General features: G+C 48.3%; 1 protein-coding gene across 4 annotated transcripts in view; it reads right to left on the bottom strand.

Moving 5' to 3' along the window:
* The window catches only part of Mylk (myosin light chain kinase), a 248,341-nt gene that overhangs the window by 175,070 nt on the left and 52,394 nt on the right, over positions 1-20,877 (bottom strand). For 2 of the 4 annotated variants that reach the window (XM_015993413.3, XM_015993414.3), the window contains one exon: positions 9,175-9,342. In XM_015993413.3, the coding sequence (XP_015848899.2) occupies positions 9,175-9,339 (165 nt within the window). In that variant the 5' untranslated portion in view covers positions 9,340-9,342. Of the gene's footprint in view, positions 1-9,174; positions 9,343-15,792; positions 15,922-15,988; positions 16,194-20,877 lie in introns of those variants that run through there. The other 2 variants (XM_015993411.3, XM_076548799.1) reach the window with 2 other exon arrangements.

Raw genomic sequence — 20,877 nt, 5'->3', positions numbered from 1 at the left:
CTGACTTAGGCTGCCTCCCTCTTGCCAGTCCTGTTTGGAATTTTAGGTCTCTTATTGGGCATTCATGGCATGGTCACCAGCTCAGATGCCTACAGAGACTGGGCAGAAAACCCAGCCACAAAAAAATGGGCACGGAGAAGAAGCATCTTAGGACTGTTCTTAACCATCTTCTGCTGCCCTGCTATGAATTTAGACAAATGTGTGTGAACTGAGGGGATGCCAAAGTCATAACTGGCAACGGGCACCAGCCTTGGTGTTGGGAGAAAATTGAAAATGGTAGAGATGAGAGCAACCTGGAAAAGACATCCTTAGACTGGGCAGGTAGCACCTGCTGAGCTGGCGTGCCCATGTGGAAATGCAGGCAAACCCTATTTGTTAAGAAAAGCCCTTCCAGAGAGAGAGAGAGAGGTGGCTCAGCAGTGAAGAGCACTGACTGATGTTCCAGAGGACCCGGGTTCAATTCCCAGGCCGTCTGGTGTCCGATCATGCCAGGATAAAATTATTAAAAAATAAAATAAGAAAAGTCCCTTGTGTTATTAGCACCCATACTGGGCAACTCACAACCACCTGTGACTCCAGCTCCTGGGGATCCAACACCTTCTTCTGGCAAACACACACACACACACACACACACACACACACACACACACACACACACACACGACACACAGCATGCATACACAAATACATTTTTACAAAAAAGAAAGAAAGAAAGAAGGAAGGAAGGAAGGAAGGAAGGAAGGAAGGAAGGAAGGAAGGAAAGAAAGAAAGAAAGAAAGAAAGAAAGAAAGAAAGAAAGAAAGAAAGAAAGAAAGAAAGAAAGAAAGAAAGAAAGGCCCTTCGAATAGAACTGTAGGTGTAAGCTTTCTACTTAAATAGTAACTCAAATTTCCTGGGAGTACCACAAGCAAAAGGTGCCAAATCTGGCTCTTGAAGGGACTTTATTTACCTGTATTATTATGGGTTTGTTGGTTGTTTGTGGGATCGTAGCTACCCAAGCACTGAGATTACAGGTACGTGCCACCTCGCCCACCTGTCACTGCGGTTTCTGAGTCATGTAATTAAACTGTGGTTATCCGACCCATCCATTCCAGAGAATGTTTACTGTACAACGCCCCACTGTGTCCCCTACACTTTGCCATTCTTCTCCTACCCCCAGCTTCCCATTCACTGCTGCTTTACTTCCGGCTTGCCAAAGCTTTCAGAATTTGCTTTCTGTAACTAAACTAACACTTCTGAGCTGTGTCTATGGGTTGATAATAATATCATATACATTTTCCTCAAATAGCTTGGGACCATCCATTATCTAATTCAGACTAAAGAACTAGTTTCCAAATGTAGGTAGCTGTGATGAACCGTCCAAAACTGAATACAAGCCCATCCTCTTGAATGGGGGGACAGCTACACGCTGCATGTGGGGCAGTCTCCTGACGAGCTTCCCTTAAGAGACTCCAGCCATGCAGCAAGCATACAGCACATCCGACTCTCCTCACTATGACAAAGGAAGCATCTTCTCCCCCACCCCCAAGACTGGCTAATAGCTACTCTACAAGCTCTAATTTTCTCCACAAAGATGTTAGAAAACCATCTTTCCTTTAATCGCCAGATCCTTGACCTCACATAGGAAGCTCTGTCTTCTGCGGAGTCTTCATCCTAGGTCTGCTCCAATAGGAACAGTGGGGGATCCTTCAGGGGAACCTTGAGGGAACCTGAAAACCATGGATGCCCTTTTCTTCGGTACTCAGTGCAGCTCTGAACTCATCCTCGTTTGGACCTCCCTGAGTTCATTTCCACGGCACAGGTAGAAGGCAAGGAATTGCTAAGTTTGTTTGATCTACCATGTCAACCTAAGGTGGCCACCAACTGCTGACAACGAGTTTTCAGCAATATCTACTCTATCACCCCATTCCATTCTATTGCTTCATGGACTGTGGCATGCAGGCACTGTCTGCTAGCCACCTGGAGCAGATATCTGCGGGAATCTAGGGAGTAAACTCATGCTGGCTGAGCTAAGGCTAGCATTCCTGCTACAGTCAGAGGATTAGAGAAAAACTTTCTCTCCTCCAGAGGTGACATTATCCTTTGGACACATCTTATGCCTTAAGTAAATTCTCAAGAATTCAATGTTTCATTTCTATTGTGAACAGAACATTTATTTTAAAAAAGTATTTTTAAATACTTATTTGGTTTATGCATATGCATATGTTTATGTGCCTATGTGTGTGTGTGTGTGTGTGTAGCATCATGTGTGTGCAGCAGAGGCCAGAAGAAGGATTTGGATCCCCTGGAACTGGAGTTAGAGGCAGTTTAAGAGCTGCCATGTGGACACTGGAAACCAAATTCTAGTCCTCTGCAAAGTAGCAAATGTTCTTAACTGCTGAGCCATCTCTCCAGCCCAGAACAGCTATTTTTAACGTGTCTTTTAGCTGTGACTCACAAATACCTAATAGCTGAATCAATAAGAATGCTCTAGAAGAGGCATGTCCAAGAGGCCTTCTGGGATGGCAGAAATACTCAGTAACCTGCGATGCTTTACACAGTAGCTATTGGCCTCATAAGACCACTGCGCACTTAAAGTATATGCATGGCCTAGTAAGTCTATTTCCCTAGGACGGCCAAGGAAATGAATTTTCAATTTTATTTCATTTCCATTAGCATTCACATAAGTTAAACAGCCACCCGTGGCTAGTGGCTATCCGAGTCAACAGTGCAGATCCAGACCTTGAAGAACTCACTCTCATTAAAGAAGCAAAAGATAACAAACCCTGGCATGATTTTAAATGGCTCGAGCATGACCAAGTTGATGCCGGAGTGTTAGGGAAATTTGGCGGGAGCCATGGAGAGTGGAAAAACTGTCATCACGAGGTGCATCCATCTACTGGCGTGCGAAATGCATGGGACACGGGACTAAGGGAGAACAGCGGGTGGCAGATCAGCACATACACACCGTATGTACAAAAGGATATTCAGACATGTCGTGTCTGCATGGGCCATTTCTGAGTGCCTGTCTAAACTGTGGGTGGGCACTTGCCTCTGAAAAATGGACCTTTCACAATGCCTCTGAAGTGTTATTTTAGTATATGTATTCATTTTATTTGGGAGGGCCTCAGGGGTGTGTAGCACAGGTCCTCTCCTCCCATCTTGTATATCCTGGGGATTGAACTCAGAGAGTCAGGCCTGGCAACATGTGCCATTAATAAGAGCTTAACACTGAAATCGTTTCCTTCATTTTAACACAGGCACAGAGACGATTACTGGATCACACATTTTAAAGACCAAAGCCTTTCCTACAGTTATTCATGACTGATGTGTGATCATCAGGAACAGTCCACAGCCTACAGCCATGGCTCTCCTGTACTCTAATAAAATAGCTAAAAGTAATACTGAAGGAAATCGGTCTAAAGGAAACAGAACCTAAGTCAGAAAAGTGGGGAGGGAAAGGAAGTGCATCTTGGTCCAGGCACAGTCTGGGGATGAGCAAGGGCCCTAGGACATGGATGGGGAGGTGGGGAAGGGATGCTGTAGCTGTGCTTAGAATGAGCCCAGAGACACTGGGACTGGAAACGGCTGGAAGCTCGGGCACAGCGCCACTCTGGTGTCCTCAGTGAGGCAAAAATGGTCTGAGCACACAGTCGTACAGCAGGTACTGTGTTACTCTTGAGGCCCAAAGACGGACAAGAAACAGCCACTGAGTTCAAGAAACTGGATTAGACCTGGGGAAGGAAAGCCAGCCTCAAACGGTGTGTGAAACTCAAGGTCTAGGTGCAAACGCTCTGGCATAGCACTTTCTGGAGTCTCCCAGGTGGGGGGGATAAGAAGACTAGGGTTGCATGTGTGACCCCATCAGCCATGGCAACCCTAGTTCCCTTCCTTCCACATCCTCCCCGCCACAGCAGTAACTCTGCTGACAGACTTCCTGCAACGATCTGGTTACCCACGGTCACGGCTGCTGTTTACGCATGCACACCTTTCTAATACCACAACCCTTAGGACTCCTGAGGACCAGTGGAGGCCAGGCATGGCATCGAAATTCCTCATGTCTCAGTTGGATGGAAACTGGAAAGGAGGCCTCGGGGAATTGATACTATTATTGGTTCAAGCACACATGGAAGCCATTATTTCCCCTTTCAAGGTAGGTTTGCTCCTGCTCCCTCTCCGTTCTCCACAGCTGGAGCAGCATCTGCCTTGGGAAGGCCAAAGCAGCACTCTGCAGGAGGCCCACCTCAGTGAGCCCAAGGGCCCGGGTCAAACCTTATTCTGGCTGTACTTCCCGGGGAGCCTTAAAGCATTAACTCCTCGGGTCTGCAGAACAGACGGGCTGGGCTGTGGTTTTATTTGCTTATTGAAAATGGTAAGTCCCTGAGCAAAGGGGGAAGAAATCCCCACTGATTTGAGTAGTTCCCCCACCGAGGAGTTCTCATACCGGACCCTGTGGCAAGCAGGCAGCCCACCAATGCTGCAGTTCCCCACATGGACCATAGAAGAGCCAGGGGTACTTCAGTTGGCCCAACAAGCGGGGCCCTGGCTGTGCTCACAAGGAAGCCCAGCAAAGACATGAGCGGACAGGCGCACCACTGGGGCCCAGCAACGAGAGTCATGGGAAGAGGCTCTCACAGCCTCGGAAGTGTGTTCAGGACCATGTGGTAAAAACTGACGGGTCCTAAGTACGGTATGGAGAGGATGCAGCAGCTGGATGGAAGTACAGGGGTTTCTAGATGTAAGTCAGGGCACCGCATGGGGTGCTTGTGTCTAAATTAGGGGGCAGAGATGGAACACAAGGCAAACTTTTGTGAATTTCTGGAAACAATCTCTCAAGCTTTGGGCGTGCAAACCCCCCCCCCCCCACACACACACACACTCAAAGACATAGCTGAGCCAATGACCTAGACCTGATTGCACAGAGGGAGTGTCACAGAATGCTCCATTTACCTCCAAGTGCAAGACTTTCTTCTGAACGGCCACAGCCAGGAAGGAAGGAATTCTTCTGGAATGTTTCGGCTTCAGGGCCATACTCAACTCAGAAGAAGGCAACCTGTCATGGCTAGTAAATTTGGAAAGGGACGGCTAGACCTTCTAGCCGGGGCCCTGTGCAGTCCGTCATTTAAGGGACGTACACATCATTGGAGCTGTATCGGTTAGGAAGATAGTTTTGTAAAATTTCCTGGATGGATAATCACAGCTAAAGATCTTATCTTGGAAAGTCTTGAAGCCTTAGGATTGTCTCTTGGTTGCTACTCCTTTACTGCTGTCCTCCTGCCTCCAGCCAGTCCTCAGTGTGCCCACTTACTGTCTCAGGGTTTTAAAATAGCTGTCTGAGCATGGCATTGCATCTGTCTTCAAGGCAGGAAGAAGGGAAGGTAGAAAATGAGAGCGAGCATCCACGATGTCTTTTCTCCTTAACTTTGAATCATGAGGAGACAGCTTTCCTTGAAGCCCCCTAGATGACCTCAGCCCAGTGTCCTTGGGCCACACTGAACTGCCACGGGAGCCTCGGGAGTTATCTCAGGGATTGGAAGAGCCCGCTAGAGGGATGGGTATAGGTTAGGTGCTCGCTGCTCAATTATCTGTCACAGAGTGGGAAAGTGCTACAGGATGCAACAGACCTGACCCCATGGGAAGAAAGGCTCAAGTCTGAAGTGCCTCCAGAGGGGGCCTGAACCCAAGCGGGCAACTACAGCACCCCTCTAAAGTCACCCAGGTCTCGCTGATGAGAAGAGGTGCATTACCAGAGGAGGGGTTCCCTTAGCTTTTTTTTTTTTTTTTTTTTTTTTTAAAGCAGGCATGATAGGAAAATGGGAGTGAGCGGGCAGGTGCTTTTAGCTTTCAGGGATAAAAACAGTAAGCCCAAGTTTCAACCAACTGCTAATCACAGCCTTGGAGGGCGGGGGGAAACAGACTTCATGACTTGCTCACATCTGTGGCATCCACGGATGTGAGGGCACAGACCTGGCCTCTCCAGAAGAAGCCAGCCCCTCCACTTAGAGTGGTAGCTCTCAAGAAGGAGAGGAAGCCAGCAGGCATCCTTGGGCATTGGAAATAGGGAGTCCAACAGGAACTGCCGGGCAGAACTGAATGATGAGGCATGACCTCAAAAAGGTACCCTGGAAAGAGCTCCTTCGAGAGCCCGGTTCCCAAAACTGTGGTCCTGTAGTGGCTGTGAGGCAGACACAGGTACAGACGACACCACTGAGCAGGCTGTGTGCCCAGAGAGGAGGGCACCGCAGACAGGGGGCAGAGGTCCAGAGGCAGCCTTGGGGGGCAGCTGGCACCTCTGGCCAAGCATGTGGGCGCCTACATTCAGAGCTCAGTTTCTCCTAACAGCAACCCCTGCTCAAAGCCATGACATACCACCTAATTTTTTTACTTCTGTGAGGGCACAAGGACATGATGTCCCCAGCTCAGCTTTAGCTTTGGTATCAACATAACCAGCTTCCTTATCCTGGGGTCATTAGAGCTGGCCCTTTCCTGATGGGAATGTCTTCGTGTGTTGATAGAGAGCTTTCCGCCATAGCTTCTTTCGATGCAAGTAAGCCGGAGACTATCTGAATATCCCTCTCTAACAGCCTTCTGTACGTGCTATACCAGCACGCTGCCAAAGGCAGGTGGCAAGCAGCAGGGCCAGCCCATGGGCTGATTCAAAAGGAACACACAGACCACAGGGAATATGCAGAGTCATGTACTGGGTCAACAGAAGTCAAATAAAATACTCCAAAGACAACACCGTTTTAAGAATTCTGCAGTCAGGCCGGGCGGCGCTGGCGCACGCTTTTAATCCTAGCACTCGGGAGGCAGAGGCAGGTGGGTTTCTGTGAGTTCAAGGCCAGCCTTGTCTACAGAGTAAGTTCCAGGACAGGCACCAAAACTACACAGAGAAACCCTGTCTCAAAAAATGGGAGGGAAAAAAAGAATTCTGCAGTCAACACTGCTACAATTTGGATTGTCCCCAAGAAACCCATGTGACGAAAGCTTGTCCTCAGGTGGCCCTACTGGGAGGTGGTGGACCCTTTAGCGTGTGGAGCCTTAGTGAAAGGAAATTAGGTGTGCCTTTGAAGGGGCTGTTGGGACCCTGGCTCCTTCTGTTCCTTTGTTTCTGGGTCACAGAGAGTAGCTTTCTCTACTACAGACTCTACTACGATGTGCTGCTCCTCCACAGGCCCAAAAGCAGGGGACCAACCACGGCCGAAAGCTCAGAAACCAAGAGTCGAAGGAAACCACCTTCTAAAGGTTGGTTTAACTCAGCAATTTTGTTACCGTAACAGAGAGGCAACTAACGCAACTTGGTCAATGCACCAAACGATACTGAATTGCTCAAAAATGACTGAACTTGTATTATGTGAATTTCAGCTCAGCCAGAGAAGTACTGCATTACGACACTTTCCGACATCATGAAGCAAAGCACTTTTAACGTCGTATTGACTGTTCTGGGCTCGAAACAGCCGGCATTTGTCTGTTGTTGTTGTTGTTGTTGTTGCTTCCCTCAAATACAGAAACCCTAGCTTCACTGAAGGTACAAGAGAGCAGGTATGCTAACAGCTAGGTCCCCAGCTCTGAAGTCAAAGCTACGGCTCCTTCGTGGCAGTGGCAGGGACAGACGCCGGGCTTCGCCGTGCTGTGAGGAAGCAGGGGCCAAGGAAGGAGCTGCCTCTCAGAAGCAGCGTGGTAGGAGGATGGGGGGGGGGGTCTGCTGACTAAGGCACGTCTCAAATGGCTTTTAAATTTTACAATGTGTACAGTTCGGCATTTTATAAGAACACTCACAAAGTCACACAGCCACCATCGCGATCTAATTTCAGAACGTCTTCACCGTCTCGGGGAAGAAACTGTAACAACTGCAGCCACGCCCATCCCTCTCTCCTCCACCTGTCCTTCTATCCTTCAGACATGCCATCCCAGACGTGCGATATAAATGGAATCGTGTGGTTTCGTCCTTTCCTGCCTGGCTTCTTTCCCTTACTAGAATGTGTTCGAGGGTCGCCAGTGCTGTGGCATGAACCAGCACTTCCTTCCTTTCTGTGGTCACCAGAGCCATTTCTGGACGCTCAAGGTTCCTTCCTGGGGTGGAGATGAGAGGAGGTGGACTAAATTCAGGCCAACAGAAGAGAGCCTCATGCGGGTGGAGCCCACAAACATCCCCAACACTGCCCCTGTGGTCGGCTTTAGATAAAAAATATAAAATACAGATATTAGGGCGGTCCATTAGCACAGGTCCTAACTAGACAGATCAGTGCCTGACATACAATTCGGGGCAGCTCTGGTCTTTTTCCAACTCGGAAGCCTCAGCACACTCTCCAAAGGACTATGTGGCCAAAGCTACTACCTACACAAAGATAAGGCCAATGGCATCCAAGACACATCTACTGGACCTCTTTCTTCTACAGCTTCCAGGAGCTCATGCTTACGGTCACAGGGGAACTTAAGAATTCCTCAGACTTCACTGAGTGCTCACAGCAAAGCCTTTAAGCTTCCAGGGCTGGGACCCCTGTGTTTGCTCTCCAAATGGACATTACCCATAACCTCCTGTCCACGTCACCTCGGAGTAAAGCTGATTTAAGGCCTAACAGCTTTCTAAAAGGCTTTCCCACTGGGTGTAGCACCAGCTATTCTGGCAGATTTTTTTTTCTCTGCTTTCATCTTTCTATTTAACAGGAAGCAGACAAGGAACTGTCATTCATACTTTCAGAAGAAGAAACGGAGGCTCCTGGAGGGCAAGAGATCGAGATTCATTGGCAAAAGGTGACAAAATGGAATCAGGATATTCTATCTGACATCTCACTACTCTGGGTGGGACAGGAGGGCAGCTGATAAAACATTCCTTCCAGAGAAGAAGTAGGAGAGAAATCGGTCCATTTTTAGGAGCCCAGATTTTGGAGCCCAGATTTAAACCCAAGGTGCATTCCTCCTGACACCAAGACCATGTATCCAGAATACACACAGCAGCCAACTACCTCAGGATGGTCAATTTGCATGGTCCTACCTCGGGACTCCACTGCTGAGTCCACCAACATAGACCAGAGCTCACCATAAACCAAGAAATAGAGCAAGATGGTACACATTCAATTTATATGATGGTCCAAAGGAAGACTAGGCCTTCCGTCATGTCAGGCTTGCTGAGGACAAGTTTGATGAACATCCCCTTCCCCCATCCCCCGTCTCCCAGTCAACCACGCTTCTTACCCTCCCTTCGAACTTGGCGGTGGCTCCTTCTTTGATGCAGAGGTTCCGAGGGGGCAGAATGAAAGCAGGGGCCTCCGTGAGGGGCATGGAGCTGACCCTCGAGGGATCCACACCGTGGGAGGTTTTGGACATGTGTGACGAGGCAACCAGTTTCATGTCCCCCATGGTCTACAAAAGGAAGAGGAGCGAGTCAGGTCTTAGAACATGCGGCATGTTGTCTCCCTTGTAGATACCACTTGCCCAGCCCTGTGGTTTGAGCTATCAGGAGCAGGGGCCCAAGAGAATCACCATCCACCCGGAGTGCCTCTCTGTGTCTCCTCCACATAAGACACCAGGCAAGAAAAAGCCAGTCCTAGACCCAGCTCCCAGGCCATGCCTGCCATCTTAGTACCCACTAAGAGCTTCCATATGTCTTCCGAGAGAGCATGGCTTGGATGAGACCAGGGGAACTGGACACTGGATGGCTCATAGGTTTCTCAAGAGGTCTCTGAGGGTCTGTGTTCAACCAACATCTACAGGAAGCACTAAGGTGGGAAGTCCCAGCTGCTTCTGCCTGAACTATAAGAGCTCATGGGCTAGAAAAAAAAATGGCATCAAGACTCCAAGAAAGGCAGGAGATTGGGGTTAAAGTGACAAGGGCCCTAGGTGAGAAGGTGAGGGCTGGTGACTGAATGAATGAAGGGGACAGTCAAGCCAGGGACTACATTGTAGAAAGACTCGAGGATCGCTGGGAGGTGGTGGCGCACGCCTTTAATCCCAGCACTCGGGAGGCAGAGCCAGGTGGATCTCTGTGAGTTCGAGGCCAGCCTGGGCTACAGAGAGAGATCCAGGACAGGCACCAAAACTACACAGAGAAACCCTGTCTAGAAAAACCTCAAAACAAACACACAAACATTCTGATTTAAAGTCTAGAGAGATGGGCCAGTGGGTAAAAAGCACTTGCTACACAAACATGAGGAGCCGAATTAGGATCCACAAAAAGCTGCACATGGCCAACGTAACGCCACTGTTGTTGCGGGTGGAGACAGGAGAATTCCTGGAGTCGACCACCCTCTGGTTCCAGGTTCCATGAGAGATGCCACCTCAACGGAATAGGAGAGTGACAGACGGGACATCTGATGTGCTCTCATGACTTCTGACATGCACATACAGGTGCACACACATACCAATGTGTACACAGTCCATCTATCTTTATGACTTCTGTACATGCACATACAGGTGCACACACATACCCATGTGTACACAGCCCATCTATCTTTATGACTTCTGTACATGCACATACAGGTGCACACACATACCCATGTGTACACAGCCCATCTATCTTTATCCCTCTCTTACCCATTCTCTCTGCTACAGAGAGAAAGAAATCTGACTTGAACAACTTAATATACAGGTGTCTGGTTAGCCCCCTACCAGCGGCCACTTGCCAGTTTCTACACCGCAAACATTTATCTAGCATATCCGTGCTCTGCCTGACAGACCTGGCTTCCTTTCACTGAGAAGGCATTAGCTTTGTAAACAAAATTCCTTTCTGAATGACACTCTGGCTGGCTGCAGGAGGTCACAAGAAAAGCAAAGTACCTGAGTCACATTTCCTGTGTTTCGGGAACATACTCTGTTAAGGAACGGTTCATTCGCTCCTTACAGCACTAGGCAACAGCTAATCTCACCATCCCATTTCAAGGGTTAGAAACCCGTCCAAGGATTAGAAATGTATCCAGAGTCAACGCAAGAGGGGGCAGAACTGGCCTTTGAACCCAGTGTGGGTGCCTGGGCACTGTGCCTCCTGCAGCAGTCAGGGTTGAAGTCATGGTTAAAAACTGAAAGCTGCTCAGCTGAGACGCACTTAAAAATTCCCTGTAAGGTCGGTGTGGTGGTGCACACCTTTAATCCCAGCACTCGGGAGGCAGAGGCAGGCGGACCTCTGTGAGTTTAAGGTCAGCCTGGGCTACAAAGCGAGTTCCAGGACAGCCAAGGCTACACACAGAGAAACCCTATCTTGATAAACAAACAAAAAAAAACTTACTCTGTAAGATTAAGGCTTTGTTTTGTTTTTGTTTTTGTTTTGTCTTTTGGTACATTGAAGTGTGCCATTTGTATAAAAGACAAATGATAATATAGGAGAAAATGTCTGCAATGAAAACACAGGACCAGAATATTTTCACAGCATAAGAAATCCTTCCAAGACATGGGTGAGTGGAGAATGTGTGCAGCAGAGTAAACAGATGAACATCGCCTGGCCCCGGGGAAACCCAGTAGTGCAAGTCAATCATAACCTGTGTTTTTGTAAACCGGATGAAGTACATCCAAGAGAAAAAGGAAACAGATGCTGCTGGTGAGACCAGGACACTCTCTGTGCAATCTTGCTGGAAAGAACACAGCAAGAGGACTCTGAAGAAAAGGTCCACTAGTTTTTCTAGTAATCCTACATGTAGAAATTCATTATCGGGAAAGAATCTGAGACAGCCAAAATGTGTATGTAAAAACACTGGGGACATTAAAGCAAAAGACACACACACACACACACACACACACCTTTATGTACATAAATCCAACAATGAGAATCGGCTATATACAGGGGCACATTGGGAATAAAAAGATTATGAATTTAATGACATATAAATGTTAATTTTTTTAAGCATACAGAAAAAAAATGACAAAAATCAGTGCCCCAAAGACCCCCCAGTGAGCATCAACAGTTAACACCCTCCACACATATCATTCTGCTCTGTGTGTGTGTGTGTGTGTGTGTGTGTGTGTGTGTGCAGAGTCATTTCAAAACTGTCAGGATAGGACATTTTTTGGTTGACACAGTGATAATTAAACACGTGCATACATACGATGTGTTCGTGATCAAATACAGTGACTACAGGTCCATCTCCTTGGACACCTGTCAGTTCCTTATTAATACATAAGTTGTTGAAGCCAGAGGCACCTCACTGTGCTGAAGAGCCAGGAACTAACTGTATTCTCGTGCCTGCTGTGGTTTAGATTTGGATTAACTACCAAGGGCTCATGTGTGAAAGGCTTGCCCACTAGTCTGCACTCCTGGGAGGGAGCAGAACCCTCAGTGTTTAGTGGATAGATGAGGCCATTGTGGGTATGCTCTTAAAGGGGACAGTGGGATCTCAGCTACTCCTCTGTCCCTCTTTGATTCTTGGTAGCCCTACAGCCTCCTCCACTGTGCCATGATACTGTGCTTTGCCACAGACCCAAAGCAATGGAATTAGCTGATTATGGATTGAAACCTCTGAAACGGTTAGCCAAAATAAACCAAACGACAGGATTTCTCTCTTTTGGGCGTGGATATATATGCTATATATATATTTTTTATCCATTCATCCATTGTTGGATATTTGAATTGATTCCATGCCTTGGCTATTGTGAACAGTGTTGTAATAATTATGAGAGCTCTGGTATATTCTACCTGATATAATCTTTAAATTTTTTAAGATGTTATCTGTGTGTGTGTTTATGTGAGTATATGCTACATGCATGCAAGTGTCGGAAGAGGGCAGTGGACCCCCTAGAGCTGGACTCAGAGGCAATTATGGACCAATTGACATGGGGGCTGGGACCCGAACTCGGGTCCTCTGGAAGTTCAGCAAGTGGTCTTAATTGTTGAGCCATCTCTCCAAGCCCCCAATATGATTTAATGGCAAGAACAGAAAGATGTTTATTCACTCAAAATATATTAACTGAGCCTCTACTATATGCCAAACTAGCCAGTATATATAAAATAACGAACAGTCACATGTGTGGGAGGAGTGTTGACTCTGTATGAGGCATGGAGTGTGGTTGTAGGGGGAGACAAACAGGGTTCTTATACCCTGCGAGGCTACCTAGGACCATGACCTGGAAAGAGCACTGCCTCATCCACAATTCATCCACTGCCACTGAGGTGAGGGACAGATACTCTGTGCAGCCAACCCTAGAGCTAGGGTGGAGGTGATCCCTCTAACAGGAAGCTTGCTTAACCTCACCATAAACTCGGAGACACAGCTGCTTTCCAGCTATGGTTTGTTCATGAGACCCTCCATTTTTTAAATCTGAGTTTTCTTTTTGTCAAGTGGGAACAATATGAACCCTGTGGGGTAGGGAGAGGTGGGAATGGAGTATATATAAACCAGAAGTATAATGTAAAAGACATTCACTGAACAGAATCAGTCACAGCATTCTTCCCCCCAAAAGGAAGCCTGTGTCCCATCTTGAACACTCAGACCCTGTCATCAAAGACAGCAAGGAGTCTAGGCAGGCCTAACTATCCTCAGACAATTCTGAAGGGTGGAGGCCTGAGCCCACGGCAGCTTCTAGATGTTGACTGCATCTTGTGGTCCCTCTCACCTGATCCTATCAATCCTACAGACGATTCGCAGGATCCGCTTTCACAAAGGAGGACAAGGAAGCCAAATAAACCAGCTACACTTGCCCAAGGTCCCCGGGCTTAGCAGTGGAAACCAAACACCACGAGTAGAGGGTTGTCATACTCTACTGGCTTTCTAGAGTCTCAGACAGAGCTTGTCCTGCTGTCCGAAGTGACTGGGGATACAACAGGCAGGGCCCTGAGAGTTGCCACAGGAAGAACAGGAGAGATGACTCCCCATTGTGGCTTGGAATACCTCCCCACAGGCTACTCGTTCAAGGTCTGAACAAGTAGGTTCAAAGAAGTTGAATCTATTCACCAGATATTGAATCTAATCACTAGAGGTTGGATCTATTCACTAGATATTGAATCTAATCACTAGATGTTGGATCTAATCACTAGGTGTTGGATCTAATCACTAGATGTTGGATCTAATCACTAGGTGTTGGATCTAATCACTGAGCAGTGACTGGTTCACCAGTGGATCCATACATTCATGAGTTCATGCCAATGGGCTACTACAGGGCGGGGCCTGCTTGTAGGAAGTAGATCACAGGAAAATGGCATCTCCCTGTCCCTGCATTCTGCTTCCTGCCCACTGTGAGAGCTGCTCTGTCCAGCACATCCTTCCCCAAGATGCTCAGCCTCACTCTAGTCTCAGAACCAAGGAAGCTAGCCAACCATAACACCATCAGCCGAAATACATCCCTCCTGCTTCTAAATCCAGTTCTCTGAAGCATTTGTCACGATGAAGAAAAGCTGACTAGCATTCCCCTTTCTGCTCGAGACGACAAAAGACTCCCCAGCCTTTCAGGGCAGTGGGAAACTGAGAAAACAGGCCCCAGAGTCACTCGTTCTCCAAATGTTCATGACTCCACACCTGCTGGAGTCCCAGATAGTCTCGTCAATAGAAACACACCCAGGCTAGGGAGACAGCTCAGTGGGTAAAGGTACTTACTCTGCAAGTGCGAGATGAGAGGAGCTTGAATCTCCAGAATTCATAAACACCAGGCACAGAGCAGATATGGGAGGACCCCAGGAAGCTCGGGGCCCACCTAGCCTGGCCTACATCGCAGAGAAACAACAGTGACCTTGGCCCAAACAAGATAGAAAGTGAGGACCTCCATCCAAGGTTGTCCCTCTTGTCTCCACACTCACTCTGGGGCACCCATGAACCCACATCACGAATATGTGTGTTCACACATACACTGAAATTTTAATTTTAAATTTAATTTTAAAAGGGATGCACTTGGGCCTAGAGAATAAAAGACAAGGAGGGATCTGGCTTCAGGTTGAAGGCATAGACCAGTCGATACGGCCAAGAACCATCTAGCCCCTGTGAGGAAGTTCTGGGGAGGAGGATGACTCCTGTGTCGAGGGGGCAAAACCAGATCCAAGTCCCAAGCTGTGTAGTCACGCCAAACAGCTGCGCTCATCCTCGGCCCATCGCCCGTAGCTGCAGCCAGATTCCAGCCAGGCTGTCAACTGATGGCTACTGCATATTTTTTTTGGGGGGGGGTTAATAATGAGTTGAGCCACACCCTTCTTGTTCCTCTCTAACCCTGCACTGAGCCTGGTGACCACATTCCTATGGAGAATACCAGAGAGGCTAGATGACATCTGCAGCCATCTCTATCTGCAGGGCAATATTCGGCAGGCGCAATCAAACACCCCCAGCCCGGGGATTCATTCAATCCTCGGCCCAATGCAGACCAATAGACAAAGGAGACACAGAAAAGCACAAGGGAGGAGTCGGAAGAGCAGTGGCCCACCAAGGTCTGGACCAGAGCCAAGCTCCGTGTAAGGTTTCGACGAGCAACACAATTTATTAATCACTCCAAGCCGCACTGAGTGGATTGGACTTTAATTTGATCAAAAGCGCTGTAAATCGGTCTCTTGAACCTAGAAAGGAACTTGCCACGACAGCCAAGACAGAGCGCTGCTCGGAGACACAGAGGCTCGGAACAAAAAGTCCAGTTAGCCAAGCAGAGTGAGTTTGGAGATGCCAACTGCCCCTCCACTGTTCCGAGTATACACACACACACACACACACACACACACACACACACACACACACACACACACACACACACACACACACACACACGAGATCACAGTACTAGAAAGCCCAAGTCACAGGGTATCTTGGAAATACTAAAACTTCCCTGCTGGGACGTGCTCCCAGGCAGGTAGGTATGCCATCCTTGCCTGTAAAACCCCTAACAGCTCCTATCAGAGGTGGCAAAACCACTCACCTACAAACACCCCGGGCACTGATGGCTCCCCCCCACCTCCTTAATCCTCTCCGAAATGCAGTCAAATCCTGACAAATACCCTAATCTCTCCTAATCCAGCACTGAGCTGCTCTTCAGCTGTGCCAGGCTGCCTCGCCATGCGTGACCCACCCAAGCCAAGCGGGGCAGGGCCACACACGGCTACCCCCAGACACACCTGATGGCAGCCTCCTCCCCGGGGAGCTTTCACAGAAGGCAGGTCAGAGGCCAGCTTCACCGTGGATGAGATTCTGGTCCAAGGTCCAGCAATGACAGAGAGAAACGGGAGAGCCGAGCACAGAGGCTGGGCCAGATGTTGAAAGTAAGGGGCTTTGTTCTGACTCTCCTCGCAGATGTTGCAACTTGCCTTCTTCAGGGCAGCCAACTTTGCTGGGAGATCTGTTGTTCTAATCCGCCCAGCTGGGGTGACCTTTGAAACCTCTGGCTGCTACCGCAGAGACACTCGGTGAAGTCCTGGGGAGCCCCGGGGTGGAAGCTCACAGGTTTTCACTTTGTTCGAAGATGCAGACTCCAATCTGAGTGTAAGGCAACTGAAAAGACCCCGTCAAGCAGAGAATTGAGCCCCAGATGGGCTGGGCACTTCCCCAACTCCACATCTGGCCCCGACTGCCACTCTAACCCCTTGGTGCATCTGGTCTGGGATTACCACCAGCTCATGAGACATGTGCTCATGAGAAAGACCCAGCCCTTTCTTTCTTAGGCCAATGGAGCCCCACTTAGGATGCTTAACACTGAAGGGACGCTCAGAACTTAGGCTGAGAACTCACTCCTATGCTGGTACTGTAGGCAGGAACACAGCTGAGAGTGGAACTGAGAAATGTGTCCAGCATCACACAGTGCTGTTCTGTCCCAGTGAGTCTTAGGAGCTGGGCTCAGAGCACATAATACTTCCATTCCTTCTGTGGACACCAAGAGATTCCCCTAGTTCTGAGCTTAAGCCCTGTTGGGTGGAGGTGGATTCCTAAGGGGCTGTGATGTCTCAACACCTAGGCCATCCTTGATCTCCCAGCTCTGTGGTCTCAAGGCTCTTTTAAGTCCTTTAAAGTTATTAAGCACCCAAAGGCTGTTGTTTGTGCTACCGAGGTTTGGTGTATTTGATATTAAATTAAATAGTAATTCACATAAAAGTATCAACAAGAAGTCTACCTGTTCATATAATTTTCTTTTTATGTGTCAGGGCTTTACTGTGTTGCTCAAGCTGGCCTCAAATTCCTGAGCTCACCACTTAAGAGTATTCCCTGCTCTGCTGGAAGACCTGAGTTCAATTCCCAGCACCCATTTCTGGCGGCTCAGTAACTCCAGTCCTAGAGGATCTGATGCCCTCTTCTACCTCCTAAAGTACCAGAACACACATGGCATATATTCACATAAACACACACAAATAAAAGTAAAATAGAGAGAGAGAGAGAGCAAGACAGGCAGAGAGACAGAGAGAGGGCTTCCTTCCTCTCAAGTAGCAGGGACCAAGTAACAGGCACACACTTCTGTGGCCAGCAATATAAATATTTTTTGAAAGAAAAATTTATCTTCTGCAAAAAAAAAGTTTCGGAAGTTCAGTTCTGCTGTGTGTACATGGTGTATGTACGGTCCTAGGCATGGAAATCTGGGCCTCACACACGCTGGGCAAATGCCGTATCACTGAGCTGCATCCCAATCTTGCAAATTTCTCCTTTTGAATTTGTATTTATTATTGTTCCTGTATATATGTATGAAGGGTGCATTTATTATGTATATATGTATGAGGGGTGCATTTATTATGTATATATGTATGAGGGGTGCATTTATTAGGTATATATGTATGAGGGGTGCATTTATTAGGTATATATGTATGAGAGGGTACATTTATTGTGCATATATACATATATATGAGGGGGTGCATACAAATGGCTGCATTTGGAGGTCAGTGCTGTGGAGGTCACGGTCCTCTCCATTTACCTCGATGTACTTTCCACAGATGCAACTGAGGTTGTCTGGCTTCCTGGGCAAGCGCTTTACCCACTGAGCCGTCCTGACGGCTCGCCAATGTCTTTAACATCTGGCCTAATAGTGGACACTTCGATCTTTTCTTCTGTTTCTGCATCTCGTCTACTGTGACATCACAGTATCTGTAGCTGCTGGGAAATGCCATCGTATGGAGTGATAATAAAGTAGAAAGACAAATGTCATCCTACACAAAAATAATCTGGGCTCCTCAAGAGGCTCGGGGCCTTCCCTGGTCACACTGTTAAGTCCCCAGATCATCCTTTGGAACCTTATCCCAGCTCATCTCCCAAGCTCTCTCGGGCACCATCTGTTCTCACTCTCAGCCTTCTCCAAACACCCAAGAATCAAGGGAGAAGTGGTCGTCGCTGAGCGGTGGTGTGCAGCTTTGAGGAGCTAGTGAGGACAAGTGTAAATCAACCCCTGACTTCATTCTCTCTCTTCTTCAAGACCACAAACTTCATCAGTGTGACTAGAAAAAGAAGAAGCCTGAGACGGGCACCATGGAAACCGCTTTCCATCACTCAGGTCCTGGGCCAAGCTTCTGGATGACTGAGCACATGGAGATACCCCAAAACCTTTTTGCTAAAGAGGAAGAGATTTCTAGAAACCAAAGCTGCTCACGGAGAACGGAGGGAGTCCCTCCCAAGCCTTCTCAAATTGGACTTCTGGTTATGAACCACGTGCCTGGGAAGTGATTTTAAATTGGACAAAACCAGGGACAATATCTTAGCTAAAAGCATGGAAGATATGTCTGAAGCCTGAGGGTTCCCTCAAGCACATGGAATGGCCCAATATAGGCTAGCTATAACCCTAAATTATTAGCACCATGGATCAGGAAGTGGGAGGGAATTCACATGAAAAGCAGTCTTTACATTTCTATACTTGAGTTAAAAAAAAACCAAATGCGCAGGAACAAAATACCCAACCAGACACACGGCACAGACTTCTGGCCCCACAAAGACAAGTCTGGGTCCTGTGACAGGCACACTTATTAAATCCTTGACATTGTCTTCGTCCCATACATCATAGCTGGCAGACACGTAGAGGAGTGACCACTTAATTAACACCATCTGTGTCCCCAGTGGCAAGTAAGCCACACCAGAATATAGGGGAACGCCTGCTTTCTTTAGTCAATGGTGGATTGCCAATGTATGTTATCCCTGACAACACAAAATACCTTCTAAACAAATACATGTGTACTCCATAAATGAATAGGAGTTTTTATTTTAAAAGTTTACAAGTCACTCTCCTTACGCTGGCTAGTTCTATGCCAACTTGACACAAGCCAGAGTCATTTTGGGAAGAGGAACTTCAACGGAGAAAACACCCCCATCAAATTTGCCTGTGGGCCAGTCTGTAGTACATTTTCTTTACTGATGGCTAATGTGGGAGGGCCCGGCTCACTGTGGGCAGGACCACCCCTAGTGGTGTCCATAAGCAACTTGGACCCAGGTCCATATGTCCCCGCGTGAAAATGTGCAAGGTCATCCTGCACTTGTCCCTCACCGCTGGGTTCTCCTCCAACCCACCAGACAGCCCCCTCCCCACAGCTTCCTGGGCCTTCTTCCTGGGACACACATGAAAGACACACAGCCGCCCACAGCCAAACCCATCAGCAGGCAGAAGGCCACACGGGGAAGGACAAGCCATGTACCCACATCTTGGGCAGGGAGTTACTTGGGGGTTGTCTTAAAAGGGGGTGTAATTCTCTCTCTCTCTCTCTCTCTCTCTCTCTCTCTCTCTCTCTCTCTCTCTCTCTCTCTCTCACACACACACACACACACACACACACACACACACACACCCTACACACCTTCACCGTGAGAACGGCACGGCCTGGCCTCCTGAACTCACTCTCCTGCTGGGACTCCCACTTAACTTGGGGTTTAGTAAGAAAAGGTTGAGAAAAGCTTTCTGCAATTGAAGTCCTAGCGAATGAAACTAAAGCCTGAACCAGAAACCCTGGGTGTAGTTACATTTTTCCAATACACGTTCTAGCAGCAATCTCCACGTTCACACATCTCGTTAACACACATCACCTTACAGAAAGAAGCGTGGGGTGTCGAGTGGGTTCGCTGAGCTCCCACCATGCCATCCCCCCCTCAATCCCACGTGCCTCCTCCACCCAGTCTATAGCCTGTATTCTTACTGAACCCCGTGGGCTGAGCACGGCACACATCCAGGCAGGGCTATCATACCACCCTCAGACCTGGGATGCCAGCAAACAGACCAACACATGTGGGGAGGGGGGCTGAGAAAGCCTTGAGTGAATGTGTGAAGAATGAATGAAGTGCTGAGTGAAAGCATATTGTTAACACGGGCACAGCCATGTCAAGGACCCAATGCCTCAGACCCACGGGAATGGCAAAGCCTTCCTCTGGTTCTGTCCCCATGTCGTTGTGTGTCTACAAATGACTGGCCAATACGTGCAGAGACCAGCAGCTGCGGCTCTCTTCTCCAGGGTGTGGACCGCCCGAGACTGTTATCTGAGGAGCCCAGCTCTCTTCTCCCTGTGCTGTACATAATAAACACTTCTGATTTGGTGCCACTCTGCCAGAGTGTCCGCAGCCCACCCGACCTCAGCTACTCTGTGTGTGTGTGTGTGTGTGTGTGTGTGTGTGTGTGTGTGTGTGTGTGTGTGTGTGTGTTATCCTTTCTCCATTCCCTCGCTGCCCCTAATCAGGTCAAATCCAAAGCCTCAGACATAAATGGTTCTTAATGGCCAGCTAAGGGAAAAGAGACACTTCCTCTGTTGCAGGACTAAGCACCCAAGTCAAGTGAAAAAAATCTCAAAAGCCTTAACTTCTGCATCTGTAGAATAAGGGCTACCATTCACCCCTGAAGGGTTATGGCCACTGACAAGGATCAGCTACAGGTGTTATACACACAGAAACAAGGAGGATAAATGTGGCCTGGTTCAGGAGGAAATAACCCAAGGGGGGAATCGGGAGCCAGAACCTGAGGGTGAGCACATAGGAGAGTCAGCCACCTCCCGGTCATCACAGCTCCAGCCCCGACAGCTGTACCATTTGTACCATCTTCCTACCCTACCGCATCTGTGTC

This window comes from Peromyscus maniculatus, chromosome 12 (assembly GCF_049852395.1).
Source record: "Peromyscus maniculatus bairdii isolate BWxNUB_F1_BW_parent chromosome 12, HU_Pman_BW_mat_3.1, whole genome shotgun sequence".
Taxonomy (NCBI): domain Eukaryota; kingdom Metazoa; phylum Chordata; class Mammalia; order Rodentia; family Cricetidae; genus Peromyscus; species Peromyscus maniculatus.
Note: the sequence above shows the minus strand (reverse complement) of the source record. Positions and strands in the feature narration are given on the sequence as shown.